At 41.9% G+C, this 18,829-nt stretch overlaps 1 protein-coding gene across 1 annotated transcript; it reads left to right on the forward strand.

The window, feature by feature from the left end:
* The first annotated feature begins 144 nt into the window (after window positions 1–144).
* immt (inner membrane protein, mitochondrial (mitofilin)) lies at window positions 145–18,514 on the forward strand. The gene is made up of 14 exons (XM_080008317.1): window positions 145–319; window positions 2,388–2,455; window positions 3,680–3,872; window positions 4,798–4,918; window positions 7,232–7,324; window positions 8,737–8,913; window positions 10,369–10,502; window positions 11,032–11,135; window positions 11,394–11,529; window positions 11,909–12,038; window positions 12,130–12,353; window positions 12,761–12,892; window positions 13,937–14,066; window positions 17,253–18,514. Exons 1-14 carry the CDS (start codon window positions 278–280, stop codon window positions 17,858–17,860), a joined length of 2,292 nt encoding a protein of 763 aa, XP_079864443.1. The 5' UTR covers window positions 145–277; the 3' UTR covers window positions 17,861–18,514.
* The last annotated feature ends 315 nt before the right edge of the window (window positions 18,515–18,829 follow it).

Raw genomic sequence — 18,829 nt, forward strand, 5'->3', positions numbered from 1 at the left:
TCCAGAAATGACGATTTTAAATGGCCGTTCACGCTGGGTCGGATTTTTCCGAGTTTAAAACGTCAAGGAATGCACCACTGGGGGCGGTTGGGGACGGGGCAGCGCGTTCGTCACACTTTTCCATCCACTGCCCCGGCCCGGACATTTGCGCATGCGCGTTACCCTTGTCACGCCCGGAGAGCCAGCGAGTCCTAAAGGTTGAGCAACATTTTAGAATGAAACACTAAATATCTTCAGCCAGATTTGAAACTCACGGATTCGAGGGACGCCAGAGACCATGCTGCGCGCGTGTGTGATCGCAGCGAATTCAGCTGCGCGGGTGAGAGATGGGTTTCACTGTTACTTAGCATTAGCATTAGCATTAGCATTAGCATTAGCCACTCGCTAGCCGGTCAGGTTGTCATTCGATGACCCCCCCCCGAGGCCCGTAGAATGCTAATGTGGCTAATGCTGATTTTAAATGGGCATATATTTATGTATTGGGACGTACAACAACCATACCCACGTGTAAAACGACACTGTCAATCAATGAGATACTCAGCGTTCACTTCCCTGCATGTATTTGTTCCAGTCGGTCATCTCCAAGTTTTGTGCATCCATTTATCTGAAAGTGCTGATATGATGTCCTATATGTGAGCATGCTAGGACCAACATCTTCACTATAACCATGACACGTTTATAACCGGGCATATAGGCAATTATTTAACTGTATAGTCATTTTGTGTCATATGTAAGGTGTGCCCCGAGGTGTGTACAAGTCCCTTAATACTCAATATGATACGAAATCTTGAACTTGAAAACAAATCAAATGTTTTTATTTCTGACCGGCCATTGAGTCCGGTGGGTTTAGCAACGTGGGATGTGGGCAAACCTTGTCACTCAAGCTCTAGTTTGAAAAGCTATACTTCCCCACTATTATTTGGGAAAGCAGCAGTAATGTTGCAATGTGTATCTGTAACGTTATCAGATAAGGCTCAACTGGCTTGCTGGTCTCGGGGATACACTTTTTATCCGTTGTCCAGGATTCATCATGACATGTGCATGGACTGATCCTATGGAACGCCGTTTGAGTCAATATTAAATAAATCAATTAGTCTGAACTAAATAAATGAGGCCATAAATATATCAATTAGTAACGTATTTAGTTCAATAAATAAATCGTTTTTAATTTCAGGGGACTTTTGTTTCATAATTCCACATTTATTTATTTATTTATCTGAAAGTAGACGAGTCGCATCATCAATCTAAGAGCTGTCAGTCAATTGAGATTCTTCAAGTCCAATAGTCATTTTTTGGATGAAACACATAGAAGCTTACAAAAATGCACACGGATCACATTTCAATGAGGAATGATAAATAAGGGGAATCATAAGTATATCTGTATAAGTGTGAAACATCCATGTCCGAACACGTGGAGAGCCGTGCCCTGTTTCTCCAAATATAACTACAAAAAGCTGTGGGTTTTTAGTTGTTGTATTTGGAGGAATGGGGCACGGATGAATTTATTTATTTATGATTTGTTTCGGGGCGCTTTTACTTCATAATGCCACATTTCCATCCGTTATATGTAAATAAATGGGGCGTGGTTATCTCACAGATCCAGTGGAGAGATGGGGAACTCTGGCGCTGCTGTTGGGGCTATCCTATGCTGTGGTCAACCTACAACATACCTTTTTTTTTAATTTTGGATTTTTTGGAAGAAACACACAGTAAAATTATTTTTTCAATATTTCAATTTCCCTCGTCTGCTGCAGTTTGAACACAGACAGTCTGTATTAATTCCTCTTTCTTTTAAAAGATTTGTGCTGATCTCTGAAGTCAACAACAGAGCAGTTCCGTGCCTAGGTTTTTGCTTCGATGCTAGCGGGTCCGTTGGCGCTTCAGCCGTGGGTGAAGTTACTCAGATGGGGGGCGGTTCTAATTGTAATGTGTCTCTGAATGACGTAGGACTGGGACACAAATCTGAATGGCTTGCTGAAACACACGTTTGCTGAAATATGCAGCTCATAAAAAACTGACCGGGTTGTCTTATTTCACAGTTTGTGGGTTAGTAGCCCCATCAGAGACCCACATGTATGTGCACAAGCACTGAGAAAGTTGGATTTTCATAATAGGCCCCCTTTAAATAAATAAATGTGGAATTATGAAATAAGTCCCCAGAAAGGAATAAAATAGTCATTTGAAAAACGTCCCTTTAAAAATAAAATATAATTTATTTATTTATTTAACTATATTTACTAATTTATTTATGTATATTTTACATATATTTATTGCCTAATTTATTTATTTCATAGGCCTATTTATTTATTTGTTTGTTTATTTATTGATTCAATGATGACTTGAATTGCATTCCTTATGATCCTTCCTAATTTCCTGTCTCTCTTCAGAGGTGTCTGCGTGGGAGAACCCCACCGAATCTGCAGCTTTGCCGTCCCTACACAGAAGGAACGGCTGGGTAATACAATCTGTTCAGTACTAGTTCAGTACAGTATTCATTTGAGCGGAAGATTCCTCAAGACCACGTTAGGAGGAAGACATTAATATCTTATATGTACTTACTCTTTAAATAACATGGAATGCCAGTCCTGATCTTTTGATGCTCAGTTGTACTTTTGGCCTAGTTTACATTTTCAATTAGACCTATTGATTAGTGAGTTGTCCCATTTTGGGACGGCCCCCTGTTTTAACTATTAACTTTCACAGTTTTTACGCTGCATAGTCTCCTGCCAACTTGTCCTTGAGGTGCTTGACATGCTCGAATTTCATCCTCACAAATTGAAGTGCTGGAATACATTGAAAATAGCCCCTTTTGTGCTGAAGTGCTTTAAAAGTCCTTGAAAAAACCACTGTAGATTATGCCAGGGAAATGTAATCCATGCAGTTGGAAATAGACACTTATAATAGTAGATCACAATGATATATATATATATATATATATATATATATATATATATATATATATATATATATATATAAAACATACAGTATATATGAACATACAGTATATATACAGTAGTACCTTGATTTACGAGTGCACTAACATACACGTTCACTTCACAAGCTTACCTGACCGTGGAAGCATCTCTTTTGTGTTTTGTGCTTGCGTTTTGTGCTTTTTGTGCAGTAATTCTGCCAAAAACAATTTGTAACCATGGGTCCTAAGAAAGTAAGTGCTGAGAAGAAGAAGCGGATGATGTCAATTGAATTAAAGCATGAAATCATAGAAAAAAAAAAGTTTATTTCTTTCTCTTTTTTCTTTTATTATGCTTTATGTTTTTTTACAATATTTATTATTCATAAATACATTCTTCTTATTTAAAAAAAATGGGGTGATTTTTTTGGGGGGCTGGAACGGATTAATGGAAATTAAATTCAATCGATTTCAATGCGGAAAATTGATTTGCTATACCAGCAGATTGAATTATGAGCTCTGTCATGGAACGAATTAAACTCGTAAGTCAAAGTACCACTGTATATACTAATACAAATAATAGACAATGACACTCAGATTATATTATATTTTAATATTAAACATCACATTGAAGATTGATTAAATTTGTTTTGCGTGAAGTCCTTGAAAATGGGAAAAAAACACCAGTGCTTAAAAAAGTCCTTGAAAGAACTTGAATGTCATTTTCTAATGCCAAAATGAATCTTGTCCTCTACTCTTCGTCCACAGTGGCTCAGCTGGTAAGGTAGTCGCGGTAGGCGTGGCTTCGGTAGGGGGTGGAGTTGGAGGCACGCTTCTCTACGCACACTGGGACCCGAAGTTCAGGACCATGGTGGAACAAAATGTCCCCTACTCTGACCAGTTGTTTGGAATGGCTTTGGGGCCCAATCCATACATGATTGCCCCACAGAGCAAAACACAGGTGAGGAGGAGCGCATTGTTTTCTGCCTACTCTGCTGTGTGATTGAATGCTTTTTAAATTAATTTTCTAGAATCAATTGATGCTGGGTGAGGTTGATAAAATCAAATATACCTTGCTATCGATCATTTTGGTGATTACTGCACTGCCCGTTCAAAACATGCCTGTTTGTTTGTGAAAGTCCCGGTGAGAAACACTGGGGAAATACACTTTCTCATGGGGAAAAAACACACCCAGATAGAGCTTTTGGATAAACTTGTTGTTTGTTTGATTATTCAAAGTAAATTAATATTACATGTGTCGTGTGTCCGCACCAAATGTGCCTCTTCGCAAAGGGTTGATTGCTTTCATGGGAAGCTCTGCTGTTTCTCACGGGAAGCCGGCCTCCTGCTGGCTCGCTGTCTATTGAAAGTTTATTAATATTACACGTGTCGCATGTCCAAATTGCACCAAAGTCGACACTGCACGTCCTTGGGTCACCAGCAATATACCCACCAAGTGTGAAGTAGATCTGATAAACGGTTGCCGAGATAATCACAGGACATACATACAGAGATTTCTTCCTTTTTAGCTTGATGACTATTGGTGCTTTCATGAAATATTCATACACAAGATATAACTGGAAAAACAACCATGAGTAATTATGACCAAGCAATATTACGATAACCAAAGTCCCAAATTATGTCTGGTCTCATATCAAGATATTGATATTATATTGTTATATCGCCCAGCCATAGAATAAATATTTATATAGGCAAGCGACATAGGTGAGTAACAAATGGGGTGTTTGAAATGAATTCAACGAATAACTGGCACAGCGCATAGTTACAGATCAGTATTGGTAATAGTCTTTCGCATAATACCCTTTCTACTCTGTCTGCTGATAATTGAAATATAATATACTTGTTGTGGTCTTATAAAAATGGAGTTGTCCCAGCCTCCTTCCATGATGGCAGAGCCAAAGACCGGCAAGTTGAAGACTAAGAAGGCGAAGCAGGACGTGCAGCCCGCGGAGAGCTCTGGCCCTGCTCACACACAGAATATCGAAGGTACGGCACTTGAAAATTCCCTGTCTCAATTTGAGACGGTAACAGATTTTAATTGAATCTGTAATTCATTTGTACAGTAATTATAATGTTAGCATTTCATTTCTTTCTTTCTGTCGTTAAATTTGATACCATAACCAGAAGAGGTTCCTGGTAAGAGAAGTGTTTATCGCTACTTCACGTCCTCACGTGGCTTTACGGCTTTTAGTGAGCTAGACTTTTGGAGTAGTTGGCCGAGTTTCATCCTGGAATCACCACATTTTACTGTTCTCCTGCTTTAGAGCGTATCAGCCTACCAACCTCAGCAAACCGCTTCACGCGCTTCCTCTCCAACCTGCCCAAGTGATAATTTCCTTTTCATTAACCGTCCACAGTGCTGGAATAGCCTGCTCCTAATGGCCATCTTGTTACATTCTGTTTTTACATGTTACATTACAGTTCAGTTACTGTTTTTAGAGTTTCTTTTAACCGCCCCCCACCCGGAGAATGTTTCTGTGTTGCTATTTGGTCTTCACGGTCTGACTTGGAACCATCCTTGGTTGTTTGTAATGCCATTATTGCCATTATAGCTATGTCAGTAAAGGAACAACGGGGAGGAGGGTGTTTGGGGGTGTACCATTCTTAACTTCTCAATGGCCGTCTCTGTGCCCCCATCCTACTTAACCTGGTGCAGTTTCCTTGCCTTTGTTAAACCATGTAATGCAATGTTACTTAGATTGGTATAAACACTTCATAGGAATCATTTTCTATTCTAACAACCAAAACAATTCAAACGTATCACTTGATTGTGGTAATTGGTCAGATGCTTTTGCTATTCAATATCCTTTATTAAGGCTGCTTGTGGCTATATGGACTTTAAAGGAAAGGTCCTTGTACTGGTACATATGGCATCTGGAATTGAAAATGCTGTCTTCTCCTTGGCTTCTTCTCCTCTCTGTTAATGGTCCTTGCCAACATCCCTTTGGTAGGTTGAAGAGGAAGAATATACACTTTATTTATCCCTGTGGGGAAATTAGTCCTCTGCATTTAACCCATCTTAGGGGTCTTTGGTCCATCTAGGAGTGGTGGGCCGCAACATAGCGGCGTCCGGGGACCGACTCCAGCTCTTGTCGGATGTCTTCGTCAGGGACATCTGCAGGAGTGTCTAACCCTGACATGCAAGTCGTTAGTGTGGGAGGAAACCACTGATAAAGGTGCTGATGAAGTGCAGTGGTCCAAATCTTTCCACTGCTCTTTACTCGTTCCATCTTGAAAGAGGTGATTCCTCCAACCCAGCCTTCAGTTTTTTGGCCATTTTTCCGCCAAGGTATAAGATTAAGATGGGGACCAGCCATTGAGGCCAGGAACCTGTGAAACGGGGACCCTAGCTGTCCCTAAAAGTCTCACTGCACCTTGCAAAAAGGTTCCCAAGTACTGGGAGCTTAGTTCCTGATTTCTCAAATGGTTGCTGCGGTGGAAAAGCCTCTTTTGTGTCCGGACATTTTGGATCCTCCTGGCCCTGCCCACCATTACCAGCTGCATTGGCGTTGGTCAGAATCCCAGGGTGGGAGTGGATGTAGGAGAGAGAACCATTTGGCGACTGGCTGCAGATGTCAGTGGTCATGGAACACATTTATTGGCTTTAGTGGCTTCTCAATTCAACTAACAGGTAGCCTGGTTCCACCACTCTGTCTTGCAATGTCCTTACAGTCCCTATCACAAGAGTGACTGTCAATTCGCCACGAGGGTTTGATTTTAATCCATGCCTTGACAGACAACACCTCCATGACCTAGTCGTACGAACGGAACTCGGTCATTAAGTGAGGTACGTGCATGCATGTGTGCGTGCGTGCGTGACGAGGCAGGGCGAGTTGATAAATCAAGCTCTTTCTGAATCCAGTCAGAAGATCAGCGAAAACATCTTTTCCTCTGATAAATTCATGAAAAACATCCCTTTTTTGTTTTTTCTTGCCATTATGAGATCTATTTCTGCTCAAACTGACGCTATGGCAGCATCGGCACAATCGACTTCGATAGCCACCATTGTTCTGAAATACGGCGAGCTCCGTACTGCATCAACAACTAACCCACCTCCTAGAACATCTTCAGCCTCTGATTGGTCCATCACAGGGCTGGGTGGGCTGATAGGAACCACGAGTACCAACCCCTCTCACAAGAATAGAAGGCAGTTGGGCTTGATAACACTTAATTCAAATAAAAAATAAACATTTCACGTAATGTGAAGGAGCAGAATCATTGAATCACAACTAAAGACAAATTCAAGCCTTAATTTTAGACTGTAATGTAACAAAATGTCACTCAACACTATCCCTGCAGAGGCTTCAGCAGAAGCTTCCCACATCATCTCCGCCATCAGTGAAGTTCTCTCTGTGCCAGCTCCTCACGACACCGAGGCAGCAGCGCCCACAGGTGAATCTGCAACCCTTCCAGAACCGCCCCTAACCCCTTTGTCTTCCATCTACGGCCAAATCACACTCACCCTTCACTTGCTTTACTCCCAAACTTGGCTTACCTGCACTGCTGTCGCTGCTTTCCTAAAGTCTTGTTCTCCTTTGCTTTGGTTACTGTCCTGATGTGCTTTTGAGGTATGTGCTTCTTCTGCTCTCTCTACCGTGGTCACAGGATAATACTTTCTCGGACCGTCTGTTTTCTGACTGCAGGTGTCCTGTAAAGTCCTTTTTAAAATGTGTAATCTACATTTAAATCGCTGCCCACGCTATACAAAAGTGCGTAACTGTAGCAGTGGAATTAACCCGAAATGTTCTAAATTCAAACCCAACCAATTTTTCTCTCTTAATTGGCCACGGTATAAACATGATAATTATCTCCCAAAATCCAAATATAGGAAATGCATGAATTTAGGCTCAAGCGTTTCCTCCCTCATTATTGTGGATTATCACTTACTGACCTTGTTCTGTTTTTGGTTTTACTTGCATGGGTGGAATTTTGATTTGAGATGTTTTCTTTCCTCGTCACAATTCTGTGAAAATATTGCATTGCATATTTAGCATGAAGCAACTCAAGTTTGTATTTAGACCCAGGAGATTTAAGTTAAGATTAAGGCTAAAAATATATGTAAGCAAAATGATCTTAAAACAACAAAGGGAATTCAGGATTTTGCCCTAAAAGGTTTCCTTCTGATCCGCTGATTAGCTTCTTATTTTTCTTGGTCACTTGAGGTGGTGGGGATATGCTACAGTGTGCGTGTTTATCAAGTTCGCTGCGGCTGCCTTTTGCTTCAGTGCATGGAAAGGCGCCACCAACAATGGACGATTTTTTTAAATTATATGATTTTATAATTTTTTAACAAAATGGTCAGACTATGATGGATGCAATCATCCACCTGAATCAGGTGGAAAATGAGATGCAGATTTTTCAGCTTTGTTTTTGCTTTTTTAATTTTTTTTTGGTATTCTGGCAAGGAGAGAAGCTCTAGATTAGCCATAAGTAAATGGTCATCAAGGAATCTAGTTTTCATTCGGTTTTCAACAACTTCTGTTTCAAAATCATCTCAATTGCATCTCAATGCTGCAATTTTACCTAAGTCTAAGGAACTGTCAGATCAGCATGTTGTATATTTAAGGCGTAGTTGACACTTTGATTACACAAAGTGTGTTATGTCACACTTATGGCAATTGTGACGTGTACTTAAAGCATTATATTAACACCCAAAAGGGATCTAGTGAAGTCAAAAATAGTGTGTGTGTGTGTGTGTGTGTGTGTGTGTGTGTGTGTGTGTGTGTGTGTGTGTGTGTGTGTGTGTGTGTGTGTGTGTGTGTGTGTGTGTGTGTGTGTGTGTGTGTGTGTGTGTGTGTGCGCAGTGTGCACTGAATGCCACCACCACGACACCTCAACTGCCGCCGCCGTCCATGAGACCCCTGAACCTGCAAGCGGCTCACCGATGGCCGCCGCAGAAGAACCTTTAAAAGAGCGTCCCGTCGAGGATGTGGCAGCTCGACTGGCTGAACAAGACCAAGCCGATCTGGAGACGCTGGCATGTAGGGTGGCGGTTCTCACACTGTACAAAACCATGTTTTTTCATTATTTATATATAAATATAACATTTTTAAGTTTAGTACCAATCGCACCAAGGGGTGTCCTGCAGATGTATATTTGTGTTGTTCTCATGAAACCACCATTAAACATGTCCGAAATGAATTGAGACACATATTCACAGAGAATATGAAATAATAATTTAAATATTAAAGTACCAACGCTCACTATATTTAACATTTAGTGGTTTTGAAGTATGATATTATTTTAGTTTTTGTCTGTGCCTTTCTCATCAAAAAATGCATTACTCTTAACGCCTGCAGGCAAAAATACATTGTTCCAGCGATGTACCTCTATGTTACCGTAACAATGTATTTCATTTTATTTTTTATTTTCTATTAGTTTTAAACATGACAATAGAAAGAGCCTGAGGGGATGTAGTGACAAAGTATCCATTTTTGCACTGTTATTGTAAGTTCCACCATTTTATGCTAGACTAAGCAAAGCTCGGTTAAATTGCATCCATTACTGTAACAGCCATCTTTAATTGTCCGGACACGTTACATGTATTTTTTTACGAGAAAAGCACAGGGAAAAAACAGTAAAATAATGATACTTAAAAACAAATAAGTGGGCCATATTGTAGGTATTGCGTACTTTAATATTTAAATGAATTATTTTACATTCTCTATGAATATGTGGATCATCATTCATTGATGTGTTTTATGGTGGGTTTAGAAGAACCACTCATTTGGGAGGGCTAAGCCTCCACTTGGGGCTATTTTCGTTTTCCCCATGATATTTGAGAGGTAGGCCTTAAATCAGTCAGTAATTTTACTTATGTATTGCAAACAATATTGCTATAAATTGCTTCAAATATATATTCTAATAAACAAATGTATATACTGTAATTTCAATGTAAATAATATGAAATTATATACATTAGTGTAAATATTAAGAAATTAGGACCCTAGATTATAACCCAAAATTGTGAGAAAAGTAATTTACCACATAATAATTCACATATCACACATGGATAAACTTATGCAATATCTCTTAAAATCCCATTATTGAAAGCAGTTCTCTTCCCGGAGCCTTTTGAACCAACTTTCATGTTGGTTGAAAGGTGTGTGTGATATACCCCATTAAAAATAATCAGTATATTCCTTTATATCAGTTTATTGTGTTTATTTTCGTAATACCCAGATTCCAACTCTAATCTCTGAGTAGTGAACCTCTCGTATAGCATCCATATGGACACATTAATTTTCCTGGTGAAATACGAAAGTGGAAAAACAAGTTAATGAAACTGAAGCGGTAAAAACAAAGGATGAGACTTTGTTCTATTCTAGTTTGCGGTAGTTTGAAAAGAAAAGCGCCCGGGTCGGTTCAGCCCGAGCTCTGCTGATTGTCTGTAAACATGGGATTTTTTTTCCCGACTTGTCTGTCTGCATATCCAGCCGTGTCGTCCAGTCTTGAAGACTCGCTGGCCAGCTCAGCCAAAGCTACGCTCCAGGCGGTCGAAGCTCAGGACGCAGCGCTGCAAGCCATTCTGCTACACACTAATAAACTGAAGGAGGCCATGGAAGGAGAGGTATGTCATCTGGATTATAGTTGAACCGTTTCATCACAATTACCCACATGTTAGCTAGTTGTTTAGATGACCTACATCTGGCATGCTTATCTTGCTCTGTATATTCAATCCTTAAAGATAAACATTGAAAATGTCATTTTTTGTTGTTTTGTTAGTTAGATGTTACTTAATAATGTCAAAAAGCAAGCCCTAGTTTTCAAGCACCACCAACATTTATGAGGTAAACATTGAAACATTTCAATGTTACCGTGACTGACACAGGGTAAACATATTTAAATTGCGTGCGCCCCTATATCGCCGGATCAATACATCACTGGACCTTTTTTAATTTTACTTAAGGAGTGGGTGCCTAACGTTCTCACCTAGGTACCTTGGCTTATCTGACTCGAATATGTCAAAAATGGTTAAGTGTCATTGGTTTTCCTCCTAAAAAATGTCAATTGTAATAACTCTAGAATCCTTTTCTCAAAAGTAGTGATCAAAGAGCGAGAGAGTTCAAACGTGACGTTGATGACGTGTTTGTACCCAGGCCCCGCCTGATAAGAAGTCAGACCAGTGGAAGGAACTAGAAGACGCTCTCACAGAAAGAAGTCACACTGTGGATCACGCCGGAACAGCTCTCCAGAAAGCAAAGTAAGACATAGACGTTGTTTTTGTATTTCCACTCACTCTGTTTTTACCTTTTATGAAAGTAAAAGTTCAGAGTACAAGGTGTCACTTGGAAAGAGTACTGAAATTATTTTTGCAAACATGGTCATCAAAGTATGCCAGGTATCAATTACCGGGCTTTTCTTTTGTCCTCTGGCCTACTCATTTACTCTTACACCCTTGTTTCCATTTTGTTGTTCTATTGTTTCCCTTTCCATTCTTGCAAATGGACACGTACCTCAGGGGGGCACTAGACTCTTTAAAGTCGGTGATTGATTCAGCTAAGAATTCAAAGGTCACTGCCATCCGTCCAATGGTTTTAGCAGCAGAGGAAAACCTCCACGGCATGACTGTGGACTTGGACAAAGCGGTGAATAAGGTAAGGAGATGCTATATGCATGGATCTCTATGACATGCGGAAGTTATTTGAAGGTATTGCATTTTAGGTTATCAGCATTCTATCCAGCACTTATTATAACCCCCCAAAAAAAAAAAACCCAAAAAGCAAAACATGTACATGCACGATATTTTTCATCCAAACGTATAAAACTAAGAGTGAAATCAAAAGTTTGTTCAAATTATATTTGTATGTAATGATTCATTATCTGCAACCCACATTTGTTTGGAACATTTCTTAGACTTTCTTAAAAAAAAGTGTGTGTGTGTGTGTGTGTGTGTGTGTGTGTGTGTGTGTGTGTGTGGCTGTGGCTGTGTGTGGCTGTGTGTGGCTGTGGCTGTGTGTGTGTGTGGCTGTGTAGATGCAGTCTGCAGAGTCGGAGGCAAAAATCGTCTCCCTGTACAGCGAACTGGTGAACGAGGCCAAGCAGCAGTTCCAGCGGGAGTTGAGCAGCATCACGCCAGAAGTCCAGGCCGGCTGGCGAGGACACTGTAAGATAACCACCGACATTGAAAGTGTTTCTCATTTAACAAAGACTTCAGACTAACTTTAACTTTCTCACTTAACCCACCCCACCCCAAGCTGGTAAACTGTCCGCGGACGATCTGAATGCCCTGATCGCCCACGCCCACCGGCGCATCGACCAGCTGAACCGGGAGCTGGCGGAGCAGAGGGTGCGAGAGCAGATCCACATCGAAGCGGCCCTGGAGCAGCAGAAAACTGAGGGCCGGCGAGTCTTGGACAAGGCCGTCAGCACCGCCTTGGAGCATAACAGGGAGGAGGCACGGCTGGAACAGGAGAGAAAGGTGTCAATGTTGCGGGGGTAGAAAGTGGGCAAGGATTGAGAAGAAAGGGGTGGGGAGTGATCCAAGTCCTTCCACTTCATGGATCGGACAAATCAGTCAGTATTTAAACAGTCACTATGAAACATCTAAAGCATCCCATAATACTTCCATCTTTAACTGTGATCTATACTATAAACCGCGTGTGTAGGAGTCGTGCATTAACAGGACGCTATGATGTTTTTAAAGAGACAATTCTTTCTCTAGTGGATTAGTGCAGTTTGGATAAACTTCTACTGGAGTTCCACTGGAGCAGGAAAAATGATGGCTAGCGAGTGGCAAACTTAGACTAAGCTATGTTTTTCTTTTTTTTTTTGTGAACTTTCTCCGATTCCTTCAACCCTCCCTCCCTCCCTCCCACACACACACAGCTAGTGGAGTTAAGGGAGGTGATGGAGGCAGAGATGAGGACCCAGCTTCGTCGACAGGCGGCAGCCCACACCGACCACCTGCGAGACGTGCTCAAAGTCCAGGAGCAGGAGCTGAGGGCCGAGGGTGAAGAGGTCGGTCTGTTTTCCATGTCGCGGTACAAACACCAATCCCGCATCCAAAATGGCGTACGCACCTACGTTTGTACGGTTACCGAGAGCACTTCAGTATTTGAGCAAAAAGAACGATGACTCCTCAAACATACATCATCATCCGCTCCACTTCCTTTCAGCACGTTGCTGGGTCATGGCGACACTGCATTGAACCTCTTGCCCTCGTAGTGCAGAGCAGTGTGGTGTACGGCTGCCAGCGCGGTGTGCAGTGTTTGTCATCTTCATACTGTAACTTAGGAATGCTTTTTGAGCATTGTGTGGTTTTCAGACGAACAATATGTCATTTTGGACGCAGCTCAAGTCTCCAATACGTCAACGATTCATTTTAACTTCAGTGTTTTAAAGAGATTTACATTATAAAACAATCAAATAATACAAACTAGAAATGAGAGAGAGAGAGAGGAACTAAATCAACAGAAGAATTGTGGGTAGAAACAAAAGGGATTTAAAAGGTGAAAAATGTACACACAAGCTGGCCAACGCTTCAACACAAACAATAAAAAGAATTAGAAATGTATGACCAGATTTAAAATACAATTAAACAATGAAACTGGGCACGGATCTGGGAAGTGCTCCTTAAATTAAACTGAAATTAAAATGGGGTCATCCAAAATGAACTGAAAATACTATTCAAATGGATTGAACCCGAATGATTTTTGGAGAAACGTTGGTGTGCAACAGCAGTGAGTTGGATCCACTAGATGACAGTATAACCTCCTCCATCGACATGCAACAGTTTGATTACGGCTTTTCTTTTTCTTTTGGTTCCATATTGTCCACTGGGTTGTTCGTCCTTGATTTAAGAAGGTTTTGTTATTCTATTACTTTTGTAAATATAGATATAACTAATAACTAACCTGAAACATTTTCGAAAATAAAGACTAATCTAAGTCTAGTGTGCAGATGCAGTCTGCATGTGGTTAGCACTGGTATGCCAAGTTCATCACTGCCTCAGGTTCCACACCGCAGGAGTGTTGGTTCTAGTTGTGTTGTGCTGTGTTGCAGGTACTGAGCAGCAAGCTGTTGGAACAGGAGACACAGTACCGAAGACTGACCCAGGAGCAGCTCGATAACTTCACCCTGGACATGAATGCCGCCTATGCCCGATTAAAGGGAATGGAAGAAGCTATAGACAGTAAGAACCATGAAAACCAATATTATGGAAAAACTGCACGTTTTCTCAAATGTTTTTTTCTTTTGTTTTATACCGCCAGCATTTATAAGTTATTTCTACAGGGATTTGAATCAACACTCTGGGGTAAGGTGAACAAAGACCCCCAGTCGTCTAAGCTTAACTCAGGTTCAAGATTCAAGCTTCAAGAGGTTTATTCGTCACAAACATATACATACTTTCATACATATATGCAGTGAAATGTAATGCAACCACCCGCTGATAACACACAATATGTCCTAGGAAAAATTTCTTTCTAATAGACCAACTAACTGACTCCTAAAACGTAATACAGGAAGTCGAATACTTATAGAATAAAGTAAAAATATATAGAATAAAATAAAATGAGATAAAATGGAATAGATAGAAGGAATATGCTTATGTATATGGAATAGGCAATTATGTATATCCAGATATGTGCATTAAAGTGGCATGTGAATAAATTTCCATTAAATTTCGTGATCAATTGGGTTGTCAATTTTAAGGCCATTGAAAGGATCACAATAATTCATCATCAAATGATTTAATGATTAGGTCTCTCGAATTATCAGCCGCTAATTATAAGCCCCGAAATACTCCCAAAGTTTTTGAGTAATTCGGCTCTCAAAATAATCCTTGACACATGGATTCCTATGGTTGACATGTGAGATTTAGAAATGAGTCCTTAAGTGCTGAAACTAATCGAACAAACGCCAAACCCAGAATTACACTTAACTCCCCCTCGTGTCCTTAACGGTTACATATTATTCTCCTTTTCAACAAATTTTAATACAAGTCTCTGAGGTCTTTTTTTGCTGAAAATACCACTCAGGTTATGAATTCTAACCATTCTAGCATGCCTCTATACCCCTCTGTTTCAGTGCTTTTCTCGACTGACTGTTTGTGTCTGTAGCTTTAAATGCAAATGAGCTGCTGCTCCCCAAAAAACACTCTGGGGACATCACCACCCATTCTCTCATATTACCGTATTTTCACAACCATAAGGCGCACCGTACTAAAAGGGGCAGTCTCAGTTATGTGTGCCATTACTGTATTTAACACACACACAAGGCGCACCGGATTATAGGGCGCGGGTTTTATATACCGGTACATATCCTCTACTACGTTTAAATACCTCTACTGCGTATTTAAAAATAGAGCGGGAGCAAAACTGAGTATGTTTGTGCTTTATTCATGTATTTATTACAAAGTATTAATCAAACCCATCGAAGTCATCATCCTCTGTTTCTGAATTAAACAGCTGCGCTAAATCAGACATGCCAGTTTCCCCTTCTTCGCTGTCAGAGTCACTTTCCGTGCCGTGCGGCTCCTCGGAAATGATGCCGGCTTTTGCGAAAGCTCGAACAACAGTGCCAGCAGACACGTTAGCCCAAGCATCTACAATCCATCCGCAAACTGTGGCGTAACTTGCCCGGCGCTGCCTTCCACTTTTCGTGAAACTGTGGTCTCCGTCGGTCATCCATCGCTCCCACGCCGCTCGCAGCCTTACTTTGAACGGCCGGTTCACACCGATGTCGAGCGGTTGAAGTTCCTTTGTCAGACCTCCCGGAATAACAGCAAGCACAGCGTTCATTTGTTTCACCTTGTTTTTCACATCGGCTGTGAGATGGACACGCATGGAGTCACAGATTAACAGCGATGGTGATGCGTGGAAAAAACCACCTGGTCTCCTTACATACACCTCCCTCAGCCACTCTTTCATCATCTCCTCATCCATCCAGCACTTTTCATTTGCCTTAATAACGACTCCAGCTGGAAAAGTCTCTTTAGGCAAAGTCTTTCTCTTAAAAATCACCATAGGCGGCAGTTTCTGTCCATTTGCGTGGCAGCCAAGCACAACAGTAAACGACGCCTTTTCATACCCCGTTGTGCGTATCGCTACCGTGCTGGTCCCCTTCTTCTCCACCGTGTGATTCACCGGGATGTCGAAAGTGAGCGGCACCTCGTCCATGTTGGTGATGTGGCTTGGCTGGATGCGTTTGTCGGCGATGTGTTTGCTGCAGTAGGAGTGGAAGCTCGCCAGCTTTTCATTATAATCCGCCGGACGTTGCTGCGCTACTGTAGTCCTGGTCCGGATGGAAAAATGGCACCGTTTCATAAAACGAAAGCACCACGACGGACCTCCTTGAAAATGTTCAATTTTCATTTCTTCCGCTAGTTACTGCTTTTAGTCGAACAGTGACCGTCGAAACGCTCGCCCCACTCGTTCTTTGCTCGATGATCCACCGCTCGAGTCTTTCCTCCAACTCGGGCCACCTCGCCTTATGTCCGCGGAAACTCAGCTGCGTCTTCTTCACCTGTCGGAGTTCGTTTTCCATCTTCCTCCACTTGCGAACCATCGATTCATTAATCTTGAATTCTCTCGCGGCTGCTCGATTTCCATGTTCCTCTGCGTAGCTGATAGCCTTCAGTTTAAACTGTGCTTCATAGGCGTGTCTCTTTGCCATTTTAAGGGTTGTTAAGACAACAATGTTCTGCATAAAGCACATACCTGTTCTTTTATACACAATCCACGCCCACACTTCCCCCTTTAACGTTCTCATGGTGGTCTCAACAACGTCCGCAGTAACAACACACCGCCGCACATTTTGAGGAAAAAAAAAGACGTTTATATGCGCCTTATAGTCGCGAAAATACGATACTCTGTTGATAAGATGGAGTTCATCTTTCACATTCAACTAACAAACTAATACTGTAAACGTAATTTTGCATCCTGCAGCAAGTAACGCCAGTGACTTTCTAGAAAATTCTATCGAATATATAACCTCAGCTATTAGCTAGTGCTAAACGATAAAAGAAACACACAGCACAATTATTTTTAAATAATTACTTAGACGATTTACCTCGTCTGTAGTTTTGTCACGGTTTGGGACGTTGCCCTCAAAGTTGCCCTCAATGTAGTGACTGTGCTGGTCTGTGCAGCCAACAGAGAACTTCCCATGCTTAGCTTCGATATAATGCTAGCGGGTCCGGCGCGGGCGAGAAAAGAATGGCGCACCTTTGCTATGGTAGGAGGGGGAGGCAAATCTGAACAGCTTGTTTAATCACATTTTTGCTGTCCTAGGCAGCCCCCAAAAACACTGACTGGGTTGTCTTATTTCACAGTTTGTGTTGTTAGTGAAAGTGACCGATGTATCGCCGCCTCCGCAGGTCACACGATTGCCGAGGAGGAGGCCCGCAAGGCTCACCAGCTGTGGCTATCTGTGGAGGCGCTCACTTTCACCTTGAAGACGGCCGGCACAGACTCGCCCACCGAGCCCCTGGAGGGCGCCGCCCAGGCCGTCCGGGACAGCTGCCAGGACAGCGAGTTCGCCGCAGCCCTCGCCGCCGCGCTCCCGGAGGAGTCCCTCCGCCGCGGCGTTTACAGCGAGGAGTCTCTCCGCGCCAGGTTCTACACGCTCCGCTCGCTGGCTCGCCGCGTCGCCCTCGTCGACGAGTCCCACAATTCCCTGTACCAGTACTTCCTGTCCTACCTACAGGCGGCGCTGCTGTTCGAGCAGCGGCAGGAAGCGCCGCCCTCCTCGATGACCGGTCGGGACCTGGACCCGTTCAAGCTCCTCTCCTACGCCAGCTACTGCTTAGAGAGAGGCGATTTGGAGTTAGCTGCCAAACTGGTGAACCAGCTCAGAGGGGAGGCGAGGAGGGTGGTGCAAGACTGGCTGACCGAAGCCAGGCTGACGCTGGAGACCAAGCAGGTTGTCGGTCTCCTCTCAGCTTATGCTAATGCGGTGGGCCTAGGAACCACCCAAGCTCCTTAAGGCTGCTTGCTCCCGTCAAATATTGCACTTAACCCCTCCCTCTCAAAAAATACACAGTACTCCACATAGATATAGAACGTTTTATTGTCGTATGCAACAGAAGAGTACATTTCTGTTACCTTGTATCACATTTCACAATGTTCCACTGAAATGAAGACATATATGCATCTAGCCTCAGTCAGTCCCTCATATTTAAATGTTCCCTCCAACACGTCCAAAACCTTATTTCACCCCCCCCCACCCACACACACACACACTAAATCTCTTGGGCATATGCCAATAAATAATGATGAGAAAAAGCAACTCTTTCTTTATTCTTGCTCTCATTGATAAACTGCTTTCACATCAGAGTTGAATTTCTATGATCAGGTTTTCCTACTTGTAACCTCGATGATGGGTATTGGATTATTGAAATTGCTGTGATGTCAGAGGGAATTGTGGAGCTGCAGATGTGTGAGGTGGTAATCACTGAGAAGTAGTTGCTAAATCTGCTTCATTTGTTTTAATTTGCAGTTGATCAAAATCATTTCCGGATTTACAGAGATGTTCCTTGGTTTAAAATTGAGGGGTATAGTTTTGTGCAAGTACAGATTGTAACTTTGTCTGTTGTACAGGTTTTGCCTTGATATAAAACACGCTTATTTAAAAACCCCATCGAGTACTCGAGTCACTATGTTTCATAATTGGATTCGACATTGTTCAGTGTCTTTAAAGTTCATAACCATGTAAGATTTATTTTCCCCAAAAAGTAAATTGATGAAGCAGACTTCCAGTTCAAGCCAACCAGTAGATAGATTAGTAAACCTACTTGCAATAAAATAGATCTGCAACATAATTTAGTCACATTGACAAGTGATTATTTCGCACTGGGTTGAAGTGGTAATCTAAGATTATTATTTAAAAAAGAGGATCACACATTTGATACTTTAGTTAGAAGTCACTTTTTAAGAAACATTTAATGTATTTGCA

Source organism: Zeus faber (genome assembly GCF_960531495.2).
Source record: "Zeus faber genome assembly, chromosome: 10".
NCBI lineage: Eukaryota > Metazoa > Chordata > Actinopteri > Zeiformes > Zeidae > Zeus > Zeus faber.